We start from the raw sequence: 26,708 nt of genomic DNA, 5'->3' as shown, positions 1-26,708 counted from the left end.
CAGATGACTAAGGCCCACATTCTTTTTTTGTTATTATATTATAGTTCATGTCAGTTAGAAGTGTGGTTTTAGACAAAATGAGGAAAAGACTGGTGGTGTAGCACATCAGAACATAATGCTGCTGTTTTGGTTAGCAAGGGTAGCGTCTACAAGAATGTTTACCTCCATTAAAGATGCCTACTCTACATAATAATGTGCCGGGAACTCATTTACATGGGCGGTAATACTTAAGAGAGGCCGTTTCTATGTCTTGGTAGGTGCTGCTGTTTTGGTTAGCAACAAACTCAGCCATTATATAAAAGCAAACCTATTGGAATGATTTTTCACCATTTGAAACAGTTCCCAGGTGTCCTAAAAAACATACATGTGGGTTAAATGTGCATCTTTTTCTCAGATAAGATTTAAAAAAAAAAAGTGTATAGTGTATAATGTCACAAACCAAGTTCGCAATGTGTCACAATGGAGCTCATCCACAACTGACTCGCTCGTTTTTTGAATGCGGCGTCACATCTTGAAGTGATGAGAGATAATCCTCTCATTAGACACAATTAAAACAAATCGAATGGGATCAGATTTCGGTTCAGCTGTGAAGTCACCTCAAGAGGCCATTTGAATTATGATCGACAAAAAAGGTAATGCATTGAGAAAGTCAGCGATTCATCAGCGTGAAAGCAGGGGTGAAAATATTTATCAAAGGATATTGACGGGCTGACGTGCGGCGGCTGCTCTTGTGATGAAAGGCCGGCTGTAAATTTATAGACGGGGGGGGGGGTTGAAAGGACTAAAAATAGATAAGGCAATCTACACCCCAGGCCACGGTGACCAGGAGCTAGGATTGTAATAAATGTCATACAGCCTGTCAAGAGCTGCCATCCAACAAGGATGTCATGTTTGTTGCAATCATTAAAACAACAGGAATTTACTCTAATGTACTAATTTCCTATTACTTTGTCACCATATGAGCATCGTCATACGTCGTTATTTTGTCTCTATTTTCAGCTACAGTATATTGCATTTTAATTTTCATGTATTCATTAGACATAAGCAATTGAGAATTTTCTGTCATTTGCTACTTGAATCCTAAAAAAACGATGCCGCGGAATAAAGTGTGAAGAGCATCAAAAAGCCATTTAGCGGTGAAGCGGTCCGAGTTCAGGTAATTAGTTTGACCTAGAGCCAACTGATAAGCGCCAGTTGTGATATAATAAAAAGATACGAGGACAATCCGGAGCGCGCTTACCATCTGCACAATTCCATCTGAGATAAATATCCTTAATTAAGTTGTATAAAAGGTTCAAAATACGACAAGACAACATCATGCAAGTTTTGGCCAAACGGCTTAAACTTGAGACTATGAATCATACATGCAGGGAGAAGTCAGCACTTTCTAAATAGGGCCTTTTTAAATATGCATGAAGGGAGGGAGGAGGATTCCAGCAATCCCTCTGTGCAGATTTTTTTTTTTCATGTTCATATTTATATCCCGCTATAAAAGCGCAAAGAAAGCGAGTTTGAAAACTGTATTTGTAGCCGAGTGATCAAATAAAGTGTGATTTTTTTTTCCTTCAATGGAAGTTGCGACCACTGGAGCAGATAATTTTTTTTAAAAACACATTTCCATTTTCCCCTCCGTGTGCCGTTATCAGCTCATTAAAGCGGCGCAGCCCGAGTATAATTTATAATTGGAACGCGGCTGCAGCCGTTGTTCATTTCCTTTTCCTCTTTCTGCCCAAATTGAACGCAATCTGTTGGGTGACGACGGTCCGAGAACTTTTAAAACACAGTTTGCCACACAGGAAATGATGTAAAGTGAATTCATTTGATGAGAGCAGAGGGCCGAGTGTGGAATAAGAGCGAGAACTCAATGTATGGTAAGCCGTCTCTCTTTAGTTATATGCAGAAGGATCACTGAATTGAATGTTTAAAGTATGCTTCTTATTTACAGTGTCTTAATTTTTTTTTTAAATCCAATATAATACATCTGTAACTTTTGCATGCATGTACAAATGTTTGCTTTCAAACATGAATTCAGCTGCAATCAAGTCTGTGCCGCTTATCCGAAAGAAAACCCTGCTTAACGTAGCTCAATGCAGCTCTGCTTACATTTGACTTTGGGTGTTTATGGCCATTGCTCGAAAGTGGCTGTGGACCTTCCCTCCCCCCCTAGCTGATTATCTCCTTGACGTTTATTTAATTGACGTGAATGTGAATTTCCAGGAACAGACGAGAGAAGATTTACTTGGTTAAATTTCACACTTTTATGGCTGGGTAGGCACACCAAAGACCCAACAACTATTATAGACATAAAAAAAAGTTAAGTTTCCATATTTACAACTGCTTTAAGAAACATTTTAACATGAAAAAGTGAACCACTGTCAAGTAAAAGTAAAATAAAGACTACTCTTTAAGATCTGTACTGCAGCCATACACTAGTGGCTGAAAATAACATTTACAACGTATGCATGACTTTATATTCACTGTTCGATAATTTATATTTATTAACCGTATTGATGACATTGCACTGTTTTCCATTTCTATGTTTATACTTTTCCCTATCACAGGAATCAGAACACAAAAAGTCTAGAAGCAAAAAGGAAAAGAAATGAGAAAATTGGATTTAAGGCCACATGTGCACCCACGGCTCAAAATCATTATTGGCAAATTTGAAAACGTGGGAATAACACTTTTTTCCCCCGCGAAATCCCACATTGAATTATTGTGTTTGTTGGCTCGCGCCCTCTCCGTTTTATCGACCCATCACTCAGTTCCAACGCGAGTAGATTTCACTCAAGACATTCAATTTGACGTTCGGCGCATTTCTCAACGGTGCGAGAACAAAAAAACCACACACAAAGTGAGAATGAGGCGCCAACATCAGAGATCTTTCACTTAAGACCATTTTTCGTAAACCTTTATACTTTACATTCGAAAATATTTCACACCGCAGCACCGGACATGAAATTGTCACAAAAATGACAGACACGGAAATATTGTTTTCGCTATTAATGTTATACATTCATGGCAACAGGCAGATACAAAAAAAAAGACAATGATCAAATTTGATGTAATTCCGGCACATCCTTTACAGACAAATCAATAAACGTTCCACAGCCACTACAGGAGGCGTTCAACACACTCGCACAAGGTTCAAGGTAACCCACAAGCGTTATTGACTGACCGCCTCTTCCTAGGGCCGTTATCACCCTCCACTGTTTAGTTACCAGATGGAACTGATCAACGTTGGCATACGATGCAAATGCATGCATCTCGGATGTGTGTGTGTGTGTGTGTGTGTGTGTGTGTGTGTGTGTGTGTGCGTGTGTGTGTGTGTGTGTGTGTGTTCGTTTTTCCATCTTCATGTGGCGCAACCAGATGGAACACATGGAAGCAAGAAAGAGGAAGGCCAGGGGTGGCTAAAAATGGTGGTACGTTCCAGTGGATGTGATTACTTACTACATACGGAACATGAGGAAGGCTGAGCAGCTGAATTTTTGCCAATCAATAGTGCAGCATTTTCCCACTTATTGATTAGCTGGAAAGTAAGTGCACTTCTTCTTGGTTGAACATGCATTGAAATGAAAAAGGCTTAAAATGAATTAAAATGTCCAACCCTTCACGGGAATTCAGAATCTCAACTCAAGATGGCTATTGGAGTAAAGCAGGGTACATGCATGCTGATTTTTATTTTATTTTTTACAACTTTTTAAAAATGTGTGTGACCTCAAATGACGAGGAAAAACACTTGAACGTGTACTACTTGTATGGTATGTGGTATGGGCTTAAAATCCTGATTTGCTAATCGTGCCTACGTCAGCCAACAAATAACTTAGTATGACGTATTTCCCGGAAAATAAATCAAATTTGACCTAAATAGTAAATACAACTTATTGTATTCTTTTTGTGATTTTGATGCGCATTTGCTTTCTTACAAACATCAAAAATAGATTTGGAGGCGGTGCCTTGAAAAGATTCAGAGCATTTTCAAAGGCTTTCAGGTAGGATTCCATGCGTACACGTTCTATGTTAAGATACCGGTTACGCTAAATAATTAGCATGTACACAAATGCCAGTTCCCATGACGTCCACAAATTAGTACTCGACTATTAATTTGCCACGCACACTCGAACGAAGGTCCGAATGACCAGCCATTCGTGCTGAGCCCTCGTATGCAGTATACGCAAGGTGACCAAGGCAGCCCACCACGCGAGTTGCAGAACCCAATTGTAATACCAAAACTGACCTGAGGGAGGCAGCATACCAATATTAAACAAGAAAAGTAGGAATAATTGAAATTGGAAAGGCAAGTTACGTTTCTCATCACAATTCACGTTGATAGATCGACTTTGGGATCTTAATATTGATCCGGTTTGACATTTACAATCATTGGAACTGCTGCCCGCACGAGGAGATAGAATGCGGTTCCTGAGAGAAAAAAACAACACTCAACATGGCCTCATTTTCGAGGACTGCACTGACTCACTGATGAAGTGGCGAAGCAAAGTGCTTGTTTCTGGCTCAGTTCCTTTTTGTATTACAACCTGAGCACCAATGAGCCGCTTGCTTTTTTATGAATTTTTTTTTTACAGCCCCTTATTGGCCGTCTCTAGGGTCCCGGTTTATTGGGTTGCTTTACGCAAGCAGGCAGCTGTCAACAGGGGAGGCCTAGCACACAGCACGCTCGCCTAAAATGCGACATCTGGGATGCGGTGTAACGAGCGACATAGCAAACCAGGTAGAGTTTGGTAATCGGGTCACATGGGTTTGTTGTGGCTTTTCCGCAGATGATGTCTTATTCTGTTCTGTGTTTGGGCCGGTGTAACGAAGGAAGTGAGGGGAAGATGGGCGACAAAATTTCGCATGAGACACGCTGAGTGATGACGTGTGTGTCAATAATTTAGGTAAGCGCAGCCTACTGTGTTGTAGCTCAATCTTTTTTTTTTTTTTCAATGAGAAAATCAATAATGGCCATTACGCTCATTTTTAAAGTACATACGGAGGTCATGTATGTGGGATGAAAAATGTGGAAGTAAATGTGGAATGTAGAATCTCCCATTATGAATGAATGGGGAAAAGTAGGGTGCAAAATGGGGAATTGTGGGTAAGGCACGAATCCTGGGAATGAAAAAAATAAAAGCGCCCATGGCATCAATATTAGGAATAGTTTGAAATTGGAGCGGAGTGAATGGGATGAAAAATGTGGAAGTAAATGTGAAATGAAGAGTCTTTCATTAAGAATGAGTGGAGAAAAGTAGGGTACAAAATGGGGAATTGTGGGTAAGGCGTGAATTTTGGTACTGAAAGAAATGGAAGCGCTCATGGCGTGAATTGGCGGAATATATTGAAGTTGGAATGAAGTGAAGGGGAAGAAAAATGTGGAAGTAAATGTGAAATGTCGAATCTCCCATTAACAATGAATGGGGAAAATAGGGTACAAAATCAGGATTTTTTTTTAACATGTTAAAATTGGAATGAGGAGAATCCACAGCCTTCACACAATAAATTGATGTCATAGCAAATTAAAATTTAAAAAAATAAAAAATAATGCTGTACAGCGGAAAATACAATGGTAAAATGTGAAGGTGAGCACTTCCTGTCTCTCGACTATTCCCGTTGTTGACGAATGCCCACATTTTCAGCAAGTGCGTTATAACGCAAAGCCTAAAAAAAAATACACGGGCAGACCACCGACTGAAGCAGGTTTTCGTCTTTGGTACAGTATGACATTTAAAAAAAAAAAAAAAAAACTTTTCATGCTGTTAAAATAATTTATAATAATTTTCTGATGATCACAATTTACAGCAAAATATGAATGAAAACAATGATTTCAGTAAAATGTTGCATTTGATGGCGCGTTCAAAGATTTTGAAACCAAATGGTTTTACATGCATTTGGTGGCAGACGCTAAAAAATTTTTTTTTTAGCAAAATAAAGACTTCCAATTTCAGTTGTAACACACGCTTGACGTTTGTATGATTTCCACCATTTGGTGTAAAAATAACTGCCTCTCTCTCGCCCGCCATGCTTTTGTGTTCCGCAAAAAGACTCACTGCGGCAGATTTAATGTGCTGAATCCCACACTGAGAATAAAGCTTTTACTACGTCACGTTCCTCCCAGGAGCAATTATTATTGTTGTGTATGTACTATTGGCTCCTTTTCTTACTTGATCATAATCTAAGCCACATGCCATGTTTTATGTTTTAACGCGTAAACTAATTACCTGCATGATTGAACATGTGATGTATTCCCTAAAATGTCAGCAAGCCGCATAACAGGCCGGCGCAGTTCATCTTCCATGTGTCATAAAACTGCCATGCGCGTTTGAGTGTGTGCGCTGTACAGAAGACATTATAGTCATTTTATTATTGAATCACGAAGCAAGATAAAAGGCTGCCGCGTCCACGTTGAATAAAACAAAGAGAGATAAGAGCCTGTGACAGCCCGGCTGAGAGCTGAGAGTGTGTTTGCATGCAGGCGGCGGAACTGGGAAATTGCAAAATCACTCCGTAATTACCATGAAAATCCAGAAAATAGTCATCTAACAACAATAATATTGTGAATAATGTTGTTTCTTATTTTTAGTGTAGCTTTAATACAACTTTCAAAGCTTTTGCACACTAGCCGTGATTTATCGAGAGCATGCACAGCTGCAGCAAGAATATAAGCTAAGCAAGATAACGTGCATCAAAATTTGCATAGCCTAAGAAATGGATCAATATTTGCCTTCAACTTTTGGCATCACAGTGAAAGAACGTTGAGGATTATATCAGTAAGTGAGGACATCAACAAACAATAATCAGCAGGCAAAAAAAAAAGAGGTTTGGAGAGATCTAGCAGCATTGTGTCACCCATGTAGCGGTAAATCCACGACTTGGAAACAAATGGATCCCGCTTAGCTAGATTTTTCCCGATTAATTGATTATTTTCTGCTTGAGTGAAAAACGGAACTTTTTGGCCATAAATTCCAAATAGTTTTTTCCATAATTTCTAGAGATGCACAATAATATTGGTAACAGATATTTATCAGCAAAAAATTTGACGTCATACAGATAAACCACATAATAAAGAAATCGGCCGATAATTATCGGCAATTATCGACCGCTTTATTGTCATACAGATTAACCCAATAATAAAGAAATCCACCGATAATTATCGGTAATTAGCGACCGATTTGATGTCATACAGATTAACCAAATAATAATGAATTCCGCCAATAATAATAGACCTGCCGCATTGGTCCATCTGTTGTGGCGCAAATTGTGCCTAACTCCTCAACCCCTCCCCTCCCCTATGGTAGTGTCGCGTGTTTGTGATGTCATAATGCGCGCACGACCTCGTGTTCACAGAAGATGCCTCATGGCGGGCATGGCAGTCGCCAGAGTGTGCTTTCTTTGCTGTCTCCCCAAAATGACTCAGAATGAGTTACTAACACTCCACAATCTTGGCCTTTTCCTTAGTGCGCGGGAATAAATCTATCACTGTGAATTTTTAGCAGGTCTCGCAGTGCTGTGTAATTACTTGCTGCATGAGGATGTGTGGTTGTCATGGCGATGGGTGACGTTAGCATCAATTAAAGAACACATGGTCTCTTTACTCTTTACCTTTAAAAAGCATATTCGGTTAAAAATACAAGCCCTAAAAGTTATTTGGAGCTGTTCACATAAATTTTTATAAATAAAGTTTATTAAGGCTTTTTAACACATTAATAACCACTCGTTGTTCATAAAGTCCCTTTATTAACTTAGCATTGTAATCTGTCAAAATCACAATCGCTCCATGTTTTTCATAATAGGATGCCGTGCGTCCATCTTTGCATTTGCGTGTGTGGGCGGAGCCACACGACTAATAGGACCGCATTGGAAACTCTTGAGCACATGCACACCTACGCGTACGCCTGCCTGCACGCACACACACACACACACACCTGCCTCTTCTGTTTGCCTCTCTCGCTGGGTAAACAAGGTCCTTTTTGCCCTGGAGGCTTGTCCTCTCATGCAATCACCGTCATTACCGTCTAACGTCGTCGTGCAACATCTGCTCACGCGTCCGCTAATAAGCACTTAATGTCTTGCATTCAAACCAAAGATGGCCGCTGATTTGATGGCGCATTAGTCGTGCATGTGGTCTCATGAGTGCGGCGTAGGGGGTGGGTGGGCGTGATTCGCTGTCTGGCCCGACCTGATAACAGCACAAGTGTGTATCCCCTAAACTAAGATTTCAATGATGACTCATACTTTCAAGCCAAAGTATTGCACAAGAGGGGAATAGTAAAAATAACAGAGTGACGTGGGTTGGGACGTGCTAATAATATCCAAGCTGAGGCGCATCATTAGGTACACCTGCACCATTTAATGACATCCAAAGCAACAGAAGCCTGATTAACTCATTCACTGCCATTGACGGCGATAGACGTCAAAAATTCATTTGAACTATTTCTATTAGTTTAGCATTTTTTCCACTTTTGTTAACAAGAGCATGAAAACCTAGAAAAAAAAAATTGTACATTTAGAACAGATTTAAATTTGTGATTAATCGTGACTAGTGAAGTCATGCGATTAATTACGATGACAAATTCAAAATGCCTGACGCCCCTAATTTTTAATAATCTATTTAAAAAAAAAAAAAAAAAGAAGAAAAGATTATTAAAAGTGGAAAAAAAAATTTTAACTAATAGGAATAGTTCAAATGAATTTTTGACGTCTATAGCACTCAATGGCAATGATTGAGTTAATTGAGCGTAGACCTCCCCCAAGGCCCAAAACATTGATGATTTCGGTCAGTCTGTCTATTATAATCTGCTACAGGTGGTTAACTGTTTAGTTTACAGTGGAGCAGCATCAGACATTTCCTGGTTTGAGGTACGACTGTAATGCAATCTTCTAACTACTCAGACGTAAACACCCAAAAATAAAAATTGGACTAATTCAAATTCATCTTTTGTTTTCAGTCCACAAAAAAAAAGAAGCGAATTTACCTCACTGTTGCGTTACATTTGATGGTGACTGGTGAGTGTAAAGCCTCTATTTTCCTCTTTTAAAGCCGACATGCGTCCCCCCCCCCCATCCAACATGCAAGCGTCACACCCCATAAAAACGCATTTGTTCAGCTATCTGTTGGATCAGGGTTTTTTTTTTTTTTTTTGAACATGCACAGTCATTTGTCAGTGGTTGAAGGAGCAACAATTGTGGCCCACAAATCACGTGGCTGACTGCGGCGCTTGCAGATATCATTCCACATGTGCACCTCCACCATTTTGCAGACACCTGACACCATTTTACAGCTTATTCTCAAGCCATGATTCCTCGCCACATGCGCACGGTATTGTAATGTAGATATATAAATATATTTTATATAATATATATGTCGTAGGTAACGAACGACAAATCATGGCTCAGTTTGCTGACCAAACCCAGAAAACAGGTGATGATTGGTCGTTACCTACTTCCTCAGCACAGATGATGTCATCTTCAGTCAACAGAAGGTGGAAAAAATAAAAAAAATTATGAATTAATTGTACAACAAAAATAATCACGTTATCAAATTAATTCTGGACAAAATATTAACTTTTTACTGCTGAAAATGGCTCAATGAGTCAAGTTAAAGGCTCATTGTGGAGTTGGTCACTTTAATACTCGTGACTGCCACCTTTTGGCCTAAAGCGTAACTGCAGCCTCTGTGTAAAGCATGCCCCCCCCCCCCCCCCCCCACACACACACACAAGAAACTGTGCACCAACACGCATGCAAATTTTGCTGTGCAAACGCCCACTTCTGATTGGTGGGCTGCTTTCACGCTTGTTCCTGGTTGGCTGCTTCCTCCAGCGCCAGTTTTGAATGCTTCGTTTACAAACAGGAACAGAAAAACTTCGGACCGTGCTTTAAATGATTTTTCCAGTCTTTTATAACTTTTTGTATTCCTAAACTATTTTGCATAACAATTTATTTAGAATGCAGTATTTTGACTATTTTTGCAGACGGAAAAAAAAATCCCCATAACTGTAAAAGCTCACACCGTATTATTCCCTGCAAGTAGTATTGACTGTTTAGAAAAACAGCAAACAAACTTCAGTTGAGTAATTTGCCCGTAGGTTGTGAACATGAGTGTGAATGCTGTTTGCAAACATGTGCCCTCTGACCCCCGCCTCTCGCCTGAAGTCAGCTGGCATAAGCTCCATTTTCTTGCCAACATAATTAAGATTTAGTAAACGGATGGGTGGAAGTTTTGCCTCGTATCGTATCGAGCATAAGCCGCGCCCTCGGGATTAATGAGAGAAAATGCCAAGAAGCGACAAACAAATAGCACAATGTTTCCATGAACGCCTTTGGCCGTTGTTCGGGGGCCGCGGCACCAGAGATGTAATGCTTGTTGTAGCCTAAGGGTTGAAGGCAAAAACCGGCCTCCTAATTAATTTAGGCCTCGCAGAATGAATGCAATTACAGCCTTGGAAAGCACATGCAGGCACTCGTTCCCTGGCTGTGGTATGTTTGCTGCATGTGGAACAACACTAAGATGCCTCGCAGCACATTCAGAGCTACTACGCGTTTGTTTTGTTATTCAGCAGGATTACCGTAAAAAATAAAAAAGGTTAACTTACACAAAAAAAGAGGGAAAAGTGGAAAAAAATTAAATGATAAATTGTCTGAACTTGATGTGACATCTTGTCTTGTGAAGTGAGAATGTACAACATTCTACTAAATTCCCTAACAGGTATAGCAAAATCGTCATAATCTTTCCCCCTCCGCATGTGTTCGAGAGTTCATCTAATCCACAATTTGTCACGCTGCAGCGACAGGCGCGAGGCGGTGGTGCCGAACACGACGCTGGTGCCAGTGAGCCTGAAATAAAGCCGAGATGACAAGCGTGTGCAGATGCGTCATCGCTTCCTTCGAAACACTCGCAACATCATAATTAAAAAAAAAAAAAAGAAGAGAGAGTGATAAGCATGGGTAAATGACATCAAAGCTCTGCAGTTGTTCCGGAGGTTTTTCTCCCCTAGCCTCGGGCTAACAATGCTAAGCGTTGCAAAAGCTAAAAGGGCAATGTGAGGGCAGACGCAAAGTGAGGGCCAAATGATTGTTCCTAAACAAAACCTAAGGGTTGTCTTGTTTAATTTGGTGATAATGAATAACATCACGTCCAAATTTACGTGCTTTAAGTGCTAAATTAGTGAGACGGCAGGAACGCTAGCATGCTAACAGTTGGTAACGCAGCAGTTCTTAACTTATTGTTTTTACTTAACTGCTTTATTGTTTTGAACGTTCGATTGTATTGTGGTCCTTTCTACAGTAGGCTTATAACAGGGATGTGATTTGACCAAAGTGAAATTATCTGAAAATTTAGCCGGGGGTCTGGGGGCCGCCGGCCCCCCGGAGCTCATGGGTTTTCCGTGTTTTTAAGTACTTTCAATGCACTCACATGACAAAGAAATAGACAAAACAACAGCATAAATTTTCAATGTATATTAAACTATCCCATATAAAATGGCAGTTTTAGTCAACTCAAAATCAGTCACATTCAAAAACATTGATAAAAAAAGCGGAATTCCGCGAATTAGCGGAAAAATCACATCCCTGTTATAAATAAAACTTATTTGAGTAAAAAAGTTGAGGATTTTAAACCATGCCGTCATCCTTCATAGCGCTAACTAATTTATAGCGAGGTAGCTAGCAACCCAAGTGAGAGAGTGCTAAAGGAGGGATTTTACATCCTTCACTAGAATGCTAACATGCAAACAGTTGGCAAGCTAACATATCATCATCAGATTTAATATAACTCCGTGTCATCAGCTATTATTTCAAATGAGAATGTATAAAATGCTAACATGGTAAGAGTGGCTATGACAATTATAGCAAGATAATAAAAAATATATATATATAGATAGCCCACAGCATATTTTTAAGAATTTTACACTGTGTTCTGTGGACAGGTACTATAACATGATAACTGAAAAATAGTAACATGTTGGGCAAGCATACATATAGCAAGGTAGCAATGCAATCAGGTCCATAAAAGCACACTCAAGTGAACAATGAGACGCTCTGGCTCTCTTTGCGGATTACAACAAATCTGTCTCATGTTTCATCCGCATATGCCCCCCCCCCATTATGCCCCCCCCCCCCCGTTTTTCCACGGAGGAGTGCCCTGCTAAATAATTGAGACTTACTCGCCCCCCTTCTGCTGAAGCTCACACTACCCTGGTTCTCTTCATTTCGTCTGGGTGTCATCTCGGGGACGGGAGGGAAATTAGAAGGAAATCACATGATGATGGGGATCAAGTGACATACCAGGAATAATTTCAATACGATACCAAGATGGACTTCAGAATTGCATTGTCATAAATTATGATCAGACTTAATTACGGTAATCAGAAAGCAGTCTTATTTTGCGTTCCACAGTTTAATAAAGGCTGTAGTGGCAAGAACAAGATGATGTTTTGCTGACACCTCCTGTCTCAAAGTGGGATTTCGATCCCTGAAAGAGGGACAATTTTTTGACTATTTATGTCAGTGAGCGTCCAAAAGCTTGAAAAACTGGAAACATTTGCAGTGTCACTGTCACGGACTGGTTTAAAGGTTATAAAGAGATACATTTTTATTTTAAAATTATTCAGGATTTTATTTTTAGTATTGGTAGGAATTGTGTTTTATGTTTGATTTTTATTTATGTTCAGATCTTTGTTTCAGCAATGTTTTTTTTATTTATTATTCTCTATACATGATGTGTTGCGTTCCAGGTATATATTAAACGACCCGGCAGTGACAAAATTAGTCGCTTAAATGCCTAATTTGGACCTTTTCTGTTGCAGTCATCTCTGTCACAGACAAGCACAAACACGTTTGTATGGTTAAAATCAACAGGTAAGCCGAGGTTTAATAAATAATCATTATTTGTTCACCCATTGTTAAAATCAATGACACAATTATTTCAATAAAACCTTTACAAGTGTCTACAAGTAAGCAGGTTGGAAAAAGGCAAATAGTCGATAAAGTAGATGCCTGAGACTGTAGGCAGTCTAGTGAGTGTTTTCACTGAATGCCCACATAAAAAGAACTAAAAGTCTTTGGAGGTAAAATGTGCAAATTAGCATTAGCAGCAGATTTTTTTTTTTTTTCTATTCTAGTATGGCTATGCCGGTTAGTCTTGGCTTGTCATAGCATCAAGAATGTAAGACAGATTCAGTGAGTCGCACCTCTACGCCAGGTAGCGTCGTCGTTTCAACCACAAGACCGTGGGCAGTCCTCATTCGGGTCTGCAACTTGGACCTGCTCACTTGTCTGGCGCTGTGAGTCCAATTCAAGACATCTTTACGGGATGGATACAGGATCTGGAAGTAAAGTCAACAAACAGTCTTTTCAAGACATCAGGAAGTCAATTTTAAATTCAGGAAAAAGTACGTAAGTGTCCCTTTAAGTGTTTATTTCAGCTTACCACAGTCGGCTTGTTGCGCGATTCCCCGCTGATGCGGTTCAGAAATCTTATCTCCACTCAAGAAAGGCACCTGGGAATTGAATACACATTTACTGCATACTTAATCAAATGCAAACAACTCGACTCAACACGAGGCGTACCGCCTTGTCGTCCGCTTCAGACGGTGGGACGCTGGCTGGGGGTGGACAAGTCGGGATACGGTGCAAATAGCCGTAGCCGATACCGCAGCCTAAGCTAAGACGTCAAAGAAACAGTACAAGCGGATTTGGTTGTTAACTAAAAATGACAACTACAGTAAACCCCCGTTTATTGCTGGAGAATGCCAATATGGGAAAATATATGTCATACAAAGCGTGTTAATTGGGGCCATTATAAACCTTATATGGGGACGATCAAATAGTCATGGCATGGCTGGTGTTTTGCTGTACCTTCCTTCTCCCCCCCAAGCTCCATTGGGTATCACCACCACTTCTCTGCACCGCTCACTCTGCGTGTTGTACACCAGCAGCTTGAGCTGTTTTCCCTCGCTGGCTTCGATTAGGGAAAAAAGGTCATCTGACTGCAAAGAAGAAAAAAAAACAAACAAAAAAAACTTTGTTGGCCGAAGAGTTCGTTTTTTTTACTGTCGACAGAAATAGACGTACACTCTGCAACAGCTGGTCAGCTCCCACGATGAAGTCGACATGTGCGATGAGGCCGGCGGAGGCTGCGGGGGAGTTGGCCACAACATCCTGGCAAAAGGAAAACAATAAAATCGATTTTTTTTTTGTGAGTCTCAAAGGGTTGCAAAAAGTTTGTGTTGCTTAAAATATAGATTTTTGGGCAATGAGGAAAATAAAATAAAGTAATAGGTAGGGAAGTGTGGGCCTTTTTAATTTCATATCCATATAGCCCACATTTCTCCTAAGTTTATACTGGCAATGCAGAAATAGTGAAATATCAAATTTTGTCATTATATCTTTCTTTTTATTTCACTTTATAATTAATTTTCCAAGTAATGTGCTTTGAAATGCACTTTGCACATATAATTATGTGCATTTGTTTCTTGAAAGTGGCTCCGTCTGTTCAGGTCAAGGGTAAAGAAATTGGCCGTGGGGCTATTTACTGGGATAATTTAGAGATTGACAACAGTGTTATGTAAAAGTAAAGCAGAAGTTTAGAATATGCCACTAACAGACATATCAAATCCGATAACATAAGATTTAATTGGTTGTTGGGCAGGCACTCCAGTAGTCACATAACTATATAGAGAACCCCAAAAAAAGTTTTTAAAAATTCCATAACATGTCCCCTATTAAAAAAATGACATAGCCAACATGTTTTTGGCGGCTACTTTAGTTGAGAGAAAAAATGACAATAAAAAGAAGGGAAAATAATAATAATTTGTTTGGTTGCTCCTTACCTACCAGGACATGCCAGACGTTTTCAGCAGCCCCCTCAAAGCTGCAGAAGCGGACGCTAGCCCCCAGGAGGCCCTGGCCCCCCCACATGTTGCCGGGTGTCACTTCCAGCTCTCTCACCCGCTGCGTCTTGCTGTTGTACACTTGGAGCTTCACCGCCTTCTCCGCGTTGGCCTTCAGTAAGTCTTTCAGCAAGTCACCTCCTTTGGTCTGCAGAAAACAAGAGATGTTAGCCCGCAACTGCAACAGACGCCCAATGTATGGTTTGTAAGTTCAACGTGATTACACACAAGTCTTGTGTTTCCAATGGAAATGATGAAGTCGAAGTATGGCTCCAAACCAGCTTTAAAAGAAGGGGAGCCATCTTGTACCTGGAGAGGGGGGGGGGAGAAAGCTGAGAATTTAGGTCTCCTAGTGTATAGGGGTTTTTAATTTTTAATGACTTTTGATCAAATTCTGCTGGTGTTACACTTGTGTCTTGTTTTTGATACATACTTAAATTATTATTATTTTCACAGACACGTGGAATATGGGCATTATGGAAATGTAACGTTTTAATGTTAATGTCAAGAATGGGTAAAACGTCTGAATGGCTTGGCGGCATGCCAAATGCCACCTCATCGCAGGTGGATATGATGACTAAAAACCCGGACACCCTTTGGAATTTGAATGTAACGAATGTACAAAAACGCAGGTAAGCATAGCGGTTAGGTGGTACTGTACTTTAAACAGGTGACGAGCATAAACAAGCAGCGTGCAAGCGTACCTACCTACTTACAAACGGGTACTATTACAGCTAAGTTAGTACATACCCCGTGAACGTGGTAGCCATTTGATGCTTTCCGGTTGGACAAAAACGAGGCTTGGACTATGCCCATCGCTTCTAATTGACCCCTACTATGGACTTCCGACTTCCGGGTTTTCACCCATCAGCTTTGTTTCCGTTTCCGGTTTGCGACGCGTACTTGCGCTTCTGTCTTTGTGCCCCTCGGTTGCGCGTACCCATCGCTGATGTGCGAAAACCGGAAGTGGGAAGTCCGTGGCATCTACCGCACAGTTACGTTAAATAATTATATCAATAATAATGAATAATAATTTGAATAATAATAATAACCCTAACCACAGTAAATGTCAAATTCAGCCACTGACAAAGGGTTTTGACATTTTGCAGGAGAATAATTTAAAGTTTCATGGCAATCAAATCTCAGGGATAAATTGTCACAATTTCGACTACTACAAATACTACAGTAACAGTTTTTCATATTTTGACCTTGCAACGGCATATCAAACTAGGATTTTTTATATGTGGGAATATTGCTGTTTGCAGAAGCTTTAGTTGACTTTGAATAGAACGGCATCCGCTCCTTTCCCAGCTACGATAACAGGTCCCGCTTACAAAAATAGGCCAATATATATACTGTACGATACGATACGATATACTTTTATTTTCCCCGTGGGGAACTTTTTCCTGGACTCCGTCCAGCTGCAGTTTACAGTAAGGAAAAAAACAACAGAATAGAAAGAGATAAAATCAAAATTAAATAAGAAGTGCAGCAGTAGTTTACAGTGAGAAAAACAACAGAATAGAGAGAGATTAAAATAAATAATAATAATTAAAATAAATAATACACACACACTCCTATATATATATATATATATATATATATATATATATATATATATTGCACCACTTAGTTAATGTCGGTTATTAAGTAATTTGATGGATGTCGGCAGGAATGAGTCCTTGTAGCGGTTCAGCCTGGTTCTGGGGGCCCTGAATCTCCTGCCGGAAGGCAGTAGCTGGGACTCATGATGCAGAATGTGAGTCAGTAACAATTTTCTGTGCCAGTCTGGTGACGGACTGCTCATAAAGCATCTGTAGGGAAGGATGATTCCTGACCCCCATGATCTTCATGGCAGTCCGCACCAGACCGGCAATCTGTGACCTTGACTGCACAGTCAGGTTGCCGTACCAGGCCGCAATGCCGTATCTGATGATACTTTCCAATGCAGCCCGGTAGAACAACAGCATGATCCTCTGCTCCACTCCATAGACCCGAAGTCTGCGTAGGAAATAGAGACGCTGTTGGAGTTTGGAGCAGAGACTTCCAACGTGTACCCTCCAGCTGAGTGTGTTGTCAATGTGGACCCCCAGATACCTGTATGAACCCACCTGGCTGATGTGATTGCCTTTGATGACGACTGGCCCGTGGTCACCCACAGTTTTTGGATCAAATATCACCTCCTCTGTCTTCCCCACATTGAGCACAAGATGATTCCGGTCACACCACTGGACAAATTTCTCTATTTTTGAGAAATAGTCCAGTGGGCTACCGCCGGCCTGCAGCGAGCTGACGATAGCGGTGTCATCAGAGAACTTAATGATAAAGTTCTCAGGGTGTGATGTCACACAATCATTTGTGTACAATGTGAAGAGGACCGGGGAGCTGACGCAACCCTGTGGGGCGCCTGTGCTTATCAATCTGGGTTCCGAGAGGGAGCTGTTGACCCTGACTTGCTGTGTGCGCTGTGTCAGGAAGGAGTGATACCACCTCGAGATGTACGGGTTCACATTCATCTCCTTCAGTTTACCCAAAAGCAGGTGCGGCTGCATTGTGTTGAACGCTGAGCTAAAGTCAACGAACAACACACGTGCATAAGCTTCAGGGACGTCCAAATGTTTGATGCTGTTGATAGCATCGTCAGTGCCGCGACCCCGCTTGTAGGCAAACTGAAGGGAGTCTAAGTGTGCATCCACCTCCTCCCTGAGCCGAGTCACCATCAGCCTCTCGAAACACTTCATAACAATGGAAGTTAGAGCCACAGGCCTGAAGTCATTTTTGACCCACAGGACATTGTTTTTTAGGAACCGGGGTGATTACTGATTTTTTCCAGAGACTGGGAATGGAGTGTGAGTCCACAGATCTCTGGAAGATGGGCTGCCATGCCACTGTGAGCTCCTCTGCACAGGATTTTAGCAGAAGGGCAGATATCCCATCTGGTCCTGAGGCCTTCTTTGTGCAGACAGACCTAAAAGCAGATTGGACGTCATGGGGATGAATGACCAGCCTTGAGTCCTGCTCATTCACTGAAATGGACCTCGGGACCTCCCCACATTCAGAGGAGAAGTCCTGGGTTTCGAATCTTAAATAAAAGTCATTCGGCTCCCTTGCCTTCTGGAGGTCATTTAGAGTGCTGAGACCTTTTTGAGCAGGAGTCAAGTTGGTGATCCTCCTCATGGTGTCCCACATTTTCTTAGTGTTGTTAGCAGCAAAGTGTTTTTCTATAGTCTCTTTGTGCTTCCTTTTTGCTTCTTTAAGCATGTGTTTGAGTTCTTTTTGAACCGGTTTGAGCTGGGCTCTGTCCTGGTTCTTAAATGCCCTTTTTTTGCGGTTAATACAGTCTTTAACCTCCTTAGTAATGTACGGTTTGTTGTTGGGGTAAACAGTTATTTCCTTTGTAGGTATGATGTTGTCCACACAGAATTTAATATAGTCGGTTACAGTCACAGCAGCAGTATCCATATCCAGCCCATCAAAGGTATTCCACTCTGTGCATAGGAAACATCCTTTAAGGGTCTCAATGCTGTCATGAGACCAGATTTGAACAGTCTTTCTTTGTGGTTTGCTGCGTTTGAGAGCTGTTTTGTAGGTGGGGATGAGGTGAATTGTGTTGTGGTCAGAGTTGGAGGGGGTGGGGGGGGGGGGCTCTACTCACATATGCGTTCTTCACGTTCCCAAAGCATTTGTCCAGGACTCTTGTCTCCCCTTGTTCCACATTTTACATACTGATGAAAACCGGGGAGAGACAGCTCCAATTTGCAGTGGTTGAGGTCTCCTAAGATGGAAACCGGGGCCTCCGTGCACCGTCACATTTGTTGTTGAACGCAGTCCACGTTGGCGCAGCTAACTTTTTTTTTTTTCCACTTAAAAAAAAAAAGTGTTTACATGTTGGCAAAGAGCACTGTAGTTATCTAACTGAAGGTCCTACCCACATGATATAAAATGTTGAAAGCCCATTCTGCAATCGCTCTTCCAACATGATTTGGCTTGCGATTTTCGTCTGCTGTGTCGGTAAGAAATTCTGCTAATCCAATGCGACAAATGTGCATTACATTAACATTTTTGTTTTAATACCATCTTAAAAAGGGTTCATTGGTGCCGAGGTACCATTCAACCACTATGTGAACAACCAGAGAGTCATAGGAGGCCATAATGCCAAACCAAACACCTGGAAATGGCAGGTAAGCCCTAAAGTTTGGTTTGTTTAAAAAAAACAAATAATTTAATCTCCATCAAACCACTTTTTTTTTGGCTTTCTTTTCTTCCAGGCTTCCCTCCAGCTCTATTCGTACAAAGACGCATCATATAGTCATATATGCGGAGGCTCCATCATTGATTCCTTTCACATCTTGACGGCAGCTCACTGTATCCTCAGGTTTGGCTAAAAACACAAAAATGCTCGTAATATACATTGTTGACCTTAAAAGAACTGAACAGTGTCTATTATTTTTTTTTTTAATGTTTGCGTAAATTTGATTTATTTATTTATATATTTCTTTAGCCAATGTGAAGTCACCCTGTAGCTCAGAACATTTCTGTCGTCCTCCAATTACATCGATGTCAGATAGCTCAATTTTAGTTTTCATTCTAAACCATCTCCCACGCATTCTTATTATTTAGGTGTTGAGTGGCATGCTTGGGTGACTGTGCACAGCTTAATGTTACATTCAGTAGGCACCAGGCAATGATTTACTGTATTGTTGCATGTCAGTACGGACGCCAGTCAGTACTTTGTGGTGGTCGGAGAATACAACCTGTTCGAGAACGATGGCAGTGAGCAGTTCATCCGGGTTGAGAGGATTCATGTCCACCCTGGGTGGACGGGCAACGTTGGCATGGGGTACCGTTTGAACCCGTCAAGTTGAATCAGCCCTCTGATGAGTCATTTTAATGAAGATATTGTGTGTTTCTCCACTAGAAATGACATTGCTCTACTGAGGCTGGCTGATTCGGTTTATGATAACGGCTTTGTTGCTATCGCCAACCTGCCCAGGCCAGGCCAAATGTTGCCTCACGATTTCACTTGTTTCATCACCGGCTGGGGGATCATGGACTGTAAGTAGAGAGTATAGAACAGAGCAAAGTTCAGTAAAGAACAATAACAAAGACCAAATAAATTACAATTTAAACTAGAAAAATTCCCACGGAAATTTTGAATGGGACTGCTGACTCTTGTAAATGAGCTGAACAGTTTAAAATTTAAACGACTGGAATCGGTGAAGAAATGTGGAAGTTAACCACAATCAACATCAACTAAAAATATCTCACTGTCCCTTTAAGAAAAATGCCTTTTCACGCACACACATTTGACTTTGTAAATGAGCTGAACAGTTTAAAATTTAAAGACTGGAATCACTCAAGAAATGTGGAAGTTAACCATAATCAACATCAATTAAAAGTATCTCACTGTCCCTGAAAATGTATTTAAAAAAATGTAAATGAGCTGAAGAGTTTAAAATTTAAACGACAAAAATCGGTAAATTAAAATCCAAGTAACAAAAAATTGAAATAAAAATCCAAAGAAAAAAATAATTGAAATTTAAAATAAAAATATTTTGAAATTTAAATTCAAATACAAAAAAATGCAATGAAAATCCAAATAGAATTAAACATACGTATAAAATTTAAATCCAAATAAAAGATACAATTAAAGTCAAATAAAATAAAACTGAAAAAATGCAAAATACAATGGACTTTCAGATGAAATACAATGTAAATAAAAAGCAATATCACAGAAAAAAATGTTTATTTTTTTTTATTTTTAATGGAATTAAATAAAGTAAAACAATATATAAATAAAATGTAAAAATAGTAAATAAATAAAATTAAAGTACAAATGTTTTTTTGTTTTTTTTTAACTAGTACGACTATTAAATTGAATGAAAGCAGAATCTATTGTGCTTTAAAAGTACCAAAAACAAATCAAATGACAAACGAAAATTAAAAATAGACAAACCCGAATTCAGGCAAATAAATGTCAAATAAAACTCAACAATCTGATCATGAAACCACCCCCCAATCACCAACTACACTGACTCATGCATTTGGCCAGACGAAGCATCGAGCATCACGCCCGACATCCTGCAGGTGTCCCCCATCAAAGTGGTGGAGCACTCAGTCTGTTCCCAGCCGGAGTGGTGGGGAAGCATCGCCCTGAGAAGCATGGTGTGCGCCGGAGGGGATGGGGTCGTCTCAGGCTGTCAGGTGCGACACTGTGCGCCCATGCACCATAATACCATCCGCCTTTCTTAAAACCACTCACTGTGGCATGATTGTGGCTGCTCTCACCAGGGCGACTCCGGTGGACCCCTCAACTGCTTCACCGATAATGAGTGGAGGGTTCACGGGGTGGTCAGTTACGGTCCGCCCGGCAGGTGTAACCAAGTTTCCAAACCCACCGTCTTCACCCGAGTCTCTTCCTTCCAAGACTGGATTTATTCTGTAAGTATACAGTAAATTATAACATATTTCTTATCCAGTGTCCATTGTTGCTTTATCTTACGTATTTTTGTGTGTGTTTTACCCACAGGTTATGGACCGCGCATAAGCAACACACCGAGGAGAGTTTATACAACAGTGTACCAAATAAAAAGTAGATTTAAAAATATATATGTACTGTGTCTTTACTGTTATCATCTTCAGATTCAAAGGCTGGTTTACGGTCAGAATCAAACGGGTGCCTGAAAGGTAATAAATAAACAGATCAGGTAAACATCCTTCAAATATGTCAGTATCACGAACTATGGTAAACTAAACATCGTTCATGTATACTATACATACCAGTCCCAACGCTAAAGCACTATTTACTTTCTCGGGATGCTTTTGTGGGATATGAAGCCTGCTTTCATGGGTGTGGCCATCTTGGAAATGGAAGTCGGTAAAGTTTTGCTCCGCTGAATCAAGAAAAGTGCCGAGTGCATTTAACGACTGCCCCCTAAATGTCAAAATTGCGAATAAACCCTCGATTTAGACCAGCACTTATCTGAAAGATATGCATGCATTAACTGAAACAAATGGAGTTAAAGAAATACAAAACTTTTGCAAAAGCATACATTCAGCAACCCTGGTAATTAAGGCAGTGTTGAAGAAAAAATGTACTTGTTTTTACACTGGTGAATGTGAAAAGAAATAGAACTAGTACAAGTAATCATGGAGTATAAAATTATGAGAGGGAAACAAATAAACATAACTATAATGACTACAGGAAGAAAAAAAACTAAGAAAAGAAGATACCATGGTTGTAAACAGGGAACATTCATATTTTAGTGATGAAGTGATCAACACGTAATTATGTAAAACAAAACGACATTTATTATTTATTTATTAAACAACAATACCGGATCAAAAAATTAAAATTTGATCCCGTAAGCAAACGTAGTAATCACTCCCGATCAATAGGTGGCGGTATACACTTTCTAACTGTGTAGAAGAAGAAAACGAAACTGGCAACTGCGGAAGTAGCGTCATCGTTTCGAGTCGTACACAAAACGCGAGGACGAGTGTCGTCATCGTCGAACTGTCCTCAATAGCGTCTTCTAAATGTTGAAAGAGTTGGTAAGGAAGCGTCCAATTGAGGCCGCTGACAAAATATTCGGAATTTTCCAAAAGCGTCACACGAGGCGCAACTGTCGCGAGGGAGAAAGTCAGGAGGCAGACAGAGCAACAACGACGGCAACTTGAAGCGGTTTGCAACAAAAACGGTCAGTTTTACTAATTAAAACTCTACTTACATTTTGTTTACCTTATAACGGCGCGCGAAAATTAATGCCAATGGTTTATGTTTTATAATAAATAAAAGAATGAGCCACAAACATGGAGACATTAGACAATGTGAAGAGATAACCGGTTAGGCTATATTTCGTTTAATTAAAGTGTTCTTGTCGAAGACACTTAATTTAATGTCAACTGAAATGGAACCATACCGATTTTATTATTCATTTCAGGGGTAGAATTGAGAGATCTGTTTTTAGCAGAAGAATTTTTGAGGCAAAAATAAATCTTGTGAGTCGTGCCATTATTTGAAGAGGTTGACTATATTTGACCCGCGTGAGATTAACTGTGTTTGTGTTGCTGCACCTGCAGACGTCCAGCCGATGGGAAGAACTTCAGCCATCAGCTGCAATGGGGAAGCTCCAGTTTGGAGGAAAAAGGATATATTCCCATTCGAAATCGAAGACGATATTGAAAACATCAGCTGACTGGCTGAAATGAACCACCTGATTGGTCACAGTCAAGTGGAAACCACCAGCAGACAGCCTCTTAGTTCTACTGTTAGACGGCAACAACATGGAAACATCTTGGAGGAGCAATGAAGACTGTGAAGGTGACAACAAAAAGTTGACATGCTCTGAAAAGGAGATGATTGGCCTTCACGAAGATCCACGTGCACCCCTTGTTAAAGAAGAAGAGGGAGCTTCACACCCCTCGGACTTTAAGAGGGAAGAGGATGACCCTCGTCACCCCCACGTTAAAGAGGAAGAGGAGGAGTTAGATGTCAGCAACTTGCCACTCACCATCATCTCTGTAAAGACTAGTGAAGACGATGAATACAAATCACCCGAGTGGCCAAAGCTTCCTCATCGCCATCCAAGTGGAGACCACCGTGGAGGACCACCACCAGGCAACCTCTTAGCTCCACTGTCAGACGACGACGACACAGAAGAACCGTTAAAGTCTGACGAAGACTGCGAAGGTGAAGACAAACATTTGGAGACCAATGTGAACACGCGTAAAAAACATTTCAGCTGCTCAATTTGTCGTAAAAAGTTTACCCGAAAGCCAAACATGTTGGCGCACATGCGAATACATACAGGAGAGAAACCCTTTAGTTGCTCCCTTTGCGAGAAAACTTTCACTCTCAAAGATGGCATGGCGAAACACATGAGAACGCACGCGGGGGAAAAACCCTTCAGTTGCTCGCTGTGTAGCAAGATGTTCTTTTTTAAGCAAAGCTTGAGAACACACATGAGCAAACACGCGGGAGAAAAACCATTTAGTTGCTCAACGTGCAGTAAAACCTTCTCTCATAAGATAAGCATGGAATCACACATGAGAACGCACACGGGAGAAAAACCTTTTGTTTGCCTGTTGTGTAATAAAACGTTCACTCAAAATGCACACTTGGAGTCGCACGCGAGAACACACAACGGAGAGAAATCTTTCGTTTGCTCGTCGTGTAATAAAACCTTCTATCAAAGGGGACACCTGGAATCGCACATGAGGACACACACGGGAGAAAAACCTTTTGTTTGCTCGCTGTGTAATAAAACATTCTCTCAAAAGGCGCATCTAAGATCACACATGAGAACGCACGACAGGGAAAAACCCTTTGCCTGCTCAGTTTGCGGCGCGACATTCTCTCGAAAGGAGTCCGTGAAAGCGCACATGATCATACACACGGGAGAAAAACCATTCAGCTGCTCTTTGTGCGACAAAACGTTCTTTTTTAAGCAAAACTGGAGAGCGCACGTGAAAACGCACACGGACGAAAAACCTTACAGTTGCCCGTTTTGTGAGAAGACTTTCTATCAAAGGGGACATCTGGAATCGCACGCGAGGACACACACGGGAGAAAAACCCTTCAGTTGTTCGGTTTGCGGCGGATGCTACGCTCATCGGAGCAGTTTGGCTGCGCATATGCACACACACGACTAAAGGACAATACATGTTTTACATTCTGTGGTTTCAATGAAGGGGATGTTGAAAAAAATAAAAGGTGAAAAAAAAAAAGATCTCACAAAAACTTGAATGGTAAATGGGAAGTCAACCCTTACAAAAAAAAAAAAGAATATGTTGTATGTGCCCCCACTCGTCAAAACACAACAGTCTGATTAATATTGTGTTTCTGGAATAAGCAGCAAAATCCACCCATTTTTATCCATTTTGCAAAAAAAACAAAAAAAAAAAGTCACCAAGTTGGCAACACTGCTCAGGCGGCGGCCATTTTGCCACTTGACTGTAAACTGTTGCTCAGGTAACAACCAATCACAGCTCAAGTCGCCAGCAAGTGACAAAATGGCCGCCGCCTGAGCAGTGTTGTCAACTTGGTGACTTTTTTTTTTTTTTTTGTCAAAAAGCTACTGGCGGCAAATCAAGCGACTATGTTATTTGGAGAAGTGATGGCAAAATTACACACACACAAAAGCTAATTTGTAGGCTAGTAAATTCTACGCACAAAATAGAAGTAGACTATTAGCAAAGCAACGACAAATAAACATGTATTATGTACTAAATTAAGCTCAGCCAAACATTGCTTTTTACCTAGACTTGCATTATGAGTGTGTTGGACATCGAGGTTCTGTTTATAAATGAAACCCTGACTGTCGTTTACGGATAAACGACGACTTCTCGGCTATGTGGAGTGCGTAGCCAAGGCAAGGCAAGTTGGGGAAAAACCTTTTGGCTGCTCATTGTGTGCTAAAACCTTCGATTGAAAAGCACATCTGGGATCACACACAGAAGAAAAACTTTTAGTTGTTGGGTTTGCATATCAGAACAGTTTGTCTGCTCGCGTGCGGACGCACGACTGATGAAATATTTGACGGTAGTCCCGTGCGATACCGCCACATCCAAAACAGACGATGTGTCGTTGTTATTGAACTTTTGAAGAGCTGTGAATTCCATGGTTCAACTTTGGATGGAGCCCATACACGGACACTTTAATTCATCATTTGTCCACAATTGTACAGTTTTAAAGTTGTGTGGATGATATTTGAGAAACAAATAAAGCAACTGTTATGTTCCATCAATTTCAAACTAATATTCAGCATCCCACTTCACTTCATGCTTCCATGTGGGATTTTCCACGCTCATGAATCCACATGTTGTCCGTTAAAAGGGTTTCAAGTATTTAGTAGTATTTTGATGTATGGCATATTTTGGAAGATCTATTTCTACTCGTTCGGTAATGAATAAATACCTTCCACCCTTTATTATTATTATTATTATTTGTCTTCATTTCTATCAATGAATGCAAACAAACGTTTAGACTGGAAGCAAAGTTATAGTTTTTGAATTTTCATCATAGTTTTTATTTCCTTTAAAAAAAAATGTTTTTTTAATTTTAGTTAGGTGTAATTAGTTTTCAGGGCAGCTTTGTTATTTTTATTTTTTTAATTAGTTTTAGTTATTTCAAAAATGCTTCTCTTAGTTTAGAGTTAGTTTTACTTTTATTTTTTTTATTTTTTTTTAAAGTGTATTACTTAAACCGGATGTCAGCGACGCTGGCTCTCGCCACCCTGAAAATGACGTACTGGTCCGGATGTGTTCGTCCAAATTTATGGTGTGTATGACACTGCATGAAAAAAATATCACTTTGATCAGACCGTTCCCTTTTTGTGAAACACACCAAGTTTAGCCCGTTGGGCTGTTACAACTTGTATGCCAAGTTAGCCTTAGTCAAAGTCACCGACAATTTATAAAATGGTGCCAGAGCACTACATTTGTATTAAAGGTCCTTGGCGCCATCTTGTGGCGCATTGGGGTATTTTTGAAAAGTGCACAAAACACAAGTACATTTTTTAAAAAGTGATACTGTGTATGGCCAATAGTGGAAATGATTGCTTCTGTTTTTTTGTATTATTATTATTTTTTTTAAATGGTAATAGCACTTCCATATAACAGCAAAATCCGCTTTCACTTATTTTTTATCGCATTCCATTTTTGCAAAAACGCCATATGTCCCATTTAGTCTGTTAAAACGTGCATGGTTAGCCTGGCAAAACAATCCGCACAACAGATAGCGTTGGCATTGGCATCCCATCCAGAATAACATTTGCAAAAGTTTTTTTTTTTGTGAACAATTCACTTGATAAAATAAAT

The 26,708-nt window shown here is 40.4% G+C and overlaps 3 protein-coding genes across 4 annotated transcripts; 2 read left to right on the top strand and 1 right to left on the bottom strand.

Annotated features, from left to right (window-relative positions):
- Positions 1 to 12,186: 12,186 nt before the first annotated feature.
- Positions 12,187 to 15,771, bottom strand: LOC144040407 (Golgi reassembly-stacking protein 1-like). 2 transcript variants are annotated; one of them, XM_077554571.1, is made up of 8 exons: positions 15,639 to 15,771; positions 15,117 to 15,197; positions 14,833 to 15,036; positions 14,071 to 14,157; positions 13,855 to 13,985; positions 13,567 to 13,660; positions 13,427 to 13,496; positions 12,187 to 13,346 (listed from the first exon to the last, which is right to left on the bottom strand). In XM_077554571.1, the coding sequence occupies exons 1-8, from the start codon at positions 15,702 to 15,704 to the stop codon at positions 13,303 to 13,305; spliced, it is 777 nt and encodes a 258-aa protein (XP_077410697.1). In that variant the 5' UTR covers positions 15,705 to 15,771; the 3' UTR covers positions 12,187 to 13,302. The 2 variants fall into 2 exon arrangements, with proteins under 2 accessions (XP_077410697.1, XP_077410698.1); XM_077554572.1 differs by having other exon boundaries at positions 12,382 to 13,322.
- A 3,094-nt stretch (positions 15,772 to 18,865) lies between these two features.
- LOC144040656 (chymotrypsin-like elastase family member 2A) lies at positions 18,866 to 21,435 on the top strand. Its single transcript, XM_077555031.1, has 8 exons — positions 18,866 to 18,899; positions 18,975 to 19,069; positions 19,157 to 19,263; positions 19,600 to 19,728; positions 19,807 to 19,943; positions 20,941 to 21,092; positions 21,180 to 21,329; positions 21,418 to 21,435. Exons 1-8 carry the CDS (start codon positions 18,866 to 18,868, stop codon positions 21,433 to 21,435), a joined length of 822 nt encoding a protein of 273 aa, XP_077411157.1.
- An 868-nt stretch (positions 21,436 to 22,303) lies between these two features.
- Positions 22,304 to 24,783, top strand: LOC144040694 (uncharacterized). The gene is made up of 2 exons (XM_077555090.1): positions 22,304 to 22,588; positions 22,971 to 24,783. The coding sequence occupies exon 2, from the start codon at positions 23,175 to 23,177 to the stop codon at positions 24,540 to 24,542; it is 1,368 nt and encodes a 455-aa protein (XP_077411216.1). The 5' UTR covers positions 22,304 to 22,588; positions 22,971 to 23,174; the 3' UTR covers positions 24,543 to 24,783.
- Positions 24,784 to 26,708: the final 1,925 nt, after the last annotated feature.

The sequence above is a fragment of the Vanacampus margaritifer genome, chromosome 20, assembly GCF_051991255.1.
Source record: "Vanacampus margaritifer isolate UIUO_Vmar chromosome 20, RoL_Vmar_1.0, whole genome shotgun sequence".
NCBI classification, from domain to species: Eukaryota; Metazoa; Chordata; class Actinopteri; order Syngnathiformes; family Syngnathidae; genus Vanacampus; species Vanacampus margaritifer.
Note: the sequence above shows the minus strand (reverse complement) of the source record. Positions and strands in the feature narration are given on the sequence as shown.

Excerpts from the sequence above, each read along its gene's own strand:
- LOC144040407 (XM_077554571.1), bottom strand. The coding sequence starts at position 15,704 with ATGGGCATAGTCCAAGCCTCGTTTTTGTCCAACCGGAAAGCATCAAAT. Across the intron at positions 15,198-15,638 it reads ATGGCTACCACGTTCACGGG|GTACAAGATGGCTCCCCTTC; the intron begins GTATGTACTAAC and ends CCCCCTCTCCAG. Across the intron at positions 13,347-13,426 it reads CGCGCAACAAGCCGACTGTG|ACTGTTTGTTGACTTTACTT; the intron begins GTAAGCTGAAAT and ends TGTCTTGAAAAG.
- LOC144040656 (XM_077555031.1), top strand. The coding sequence starts at position 18,866 with ATGATTTGGCTTGCGATTTTCGTCTGCTGTGTCG. Across the intron at positions 19,944-20,940 it reads CGGCTGGGGGATCATGGACT|ACGAAGCATCGAGCATCACG; the intron begins GTAAGTAGAGAG and ends GCATTTGGCCAG. Across the intron at positions 21,093-21,179 it reads GGGTCGTCTCAGGCTGTCAG|GGCGACTCCGGTGGACCCCT; the intron begins GTGCGACACTGT and ends TGCTCTCACCAG.
- LOC144040694 (XM_077555090.1), top strand. The coding sequence starts at position 23,175 with ATGGAAACATCTTGGAGGAGCAATGAAGACTGTGAAGGTGACAACAAA.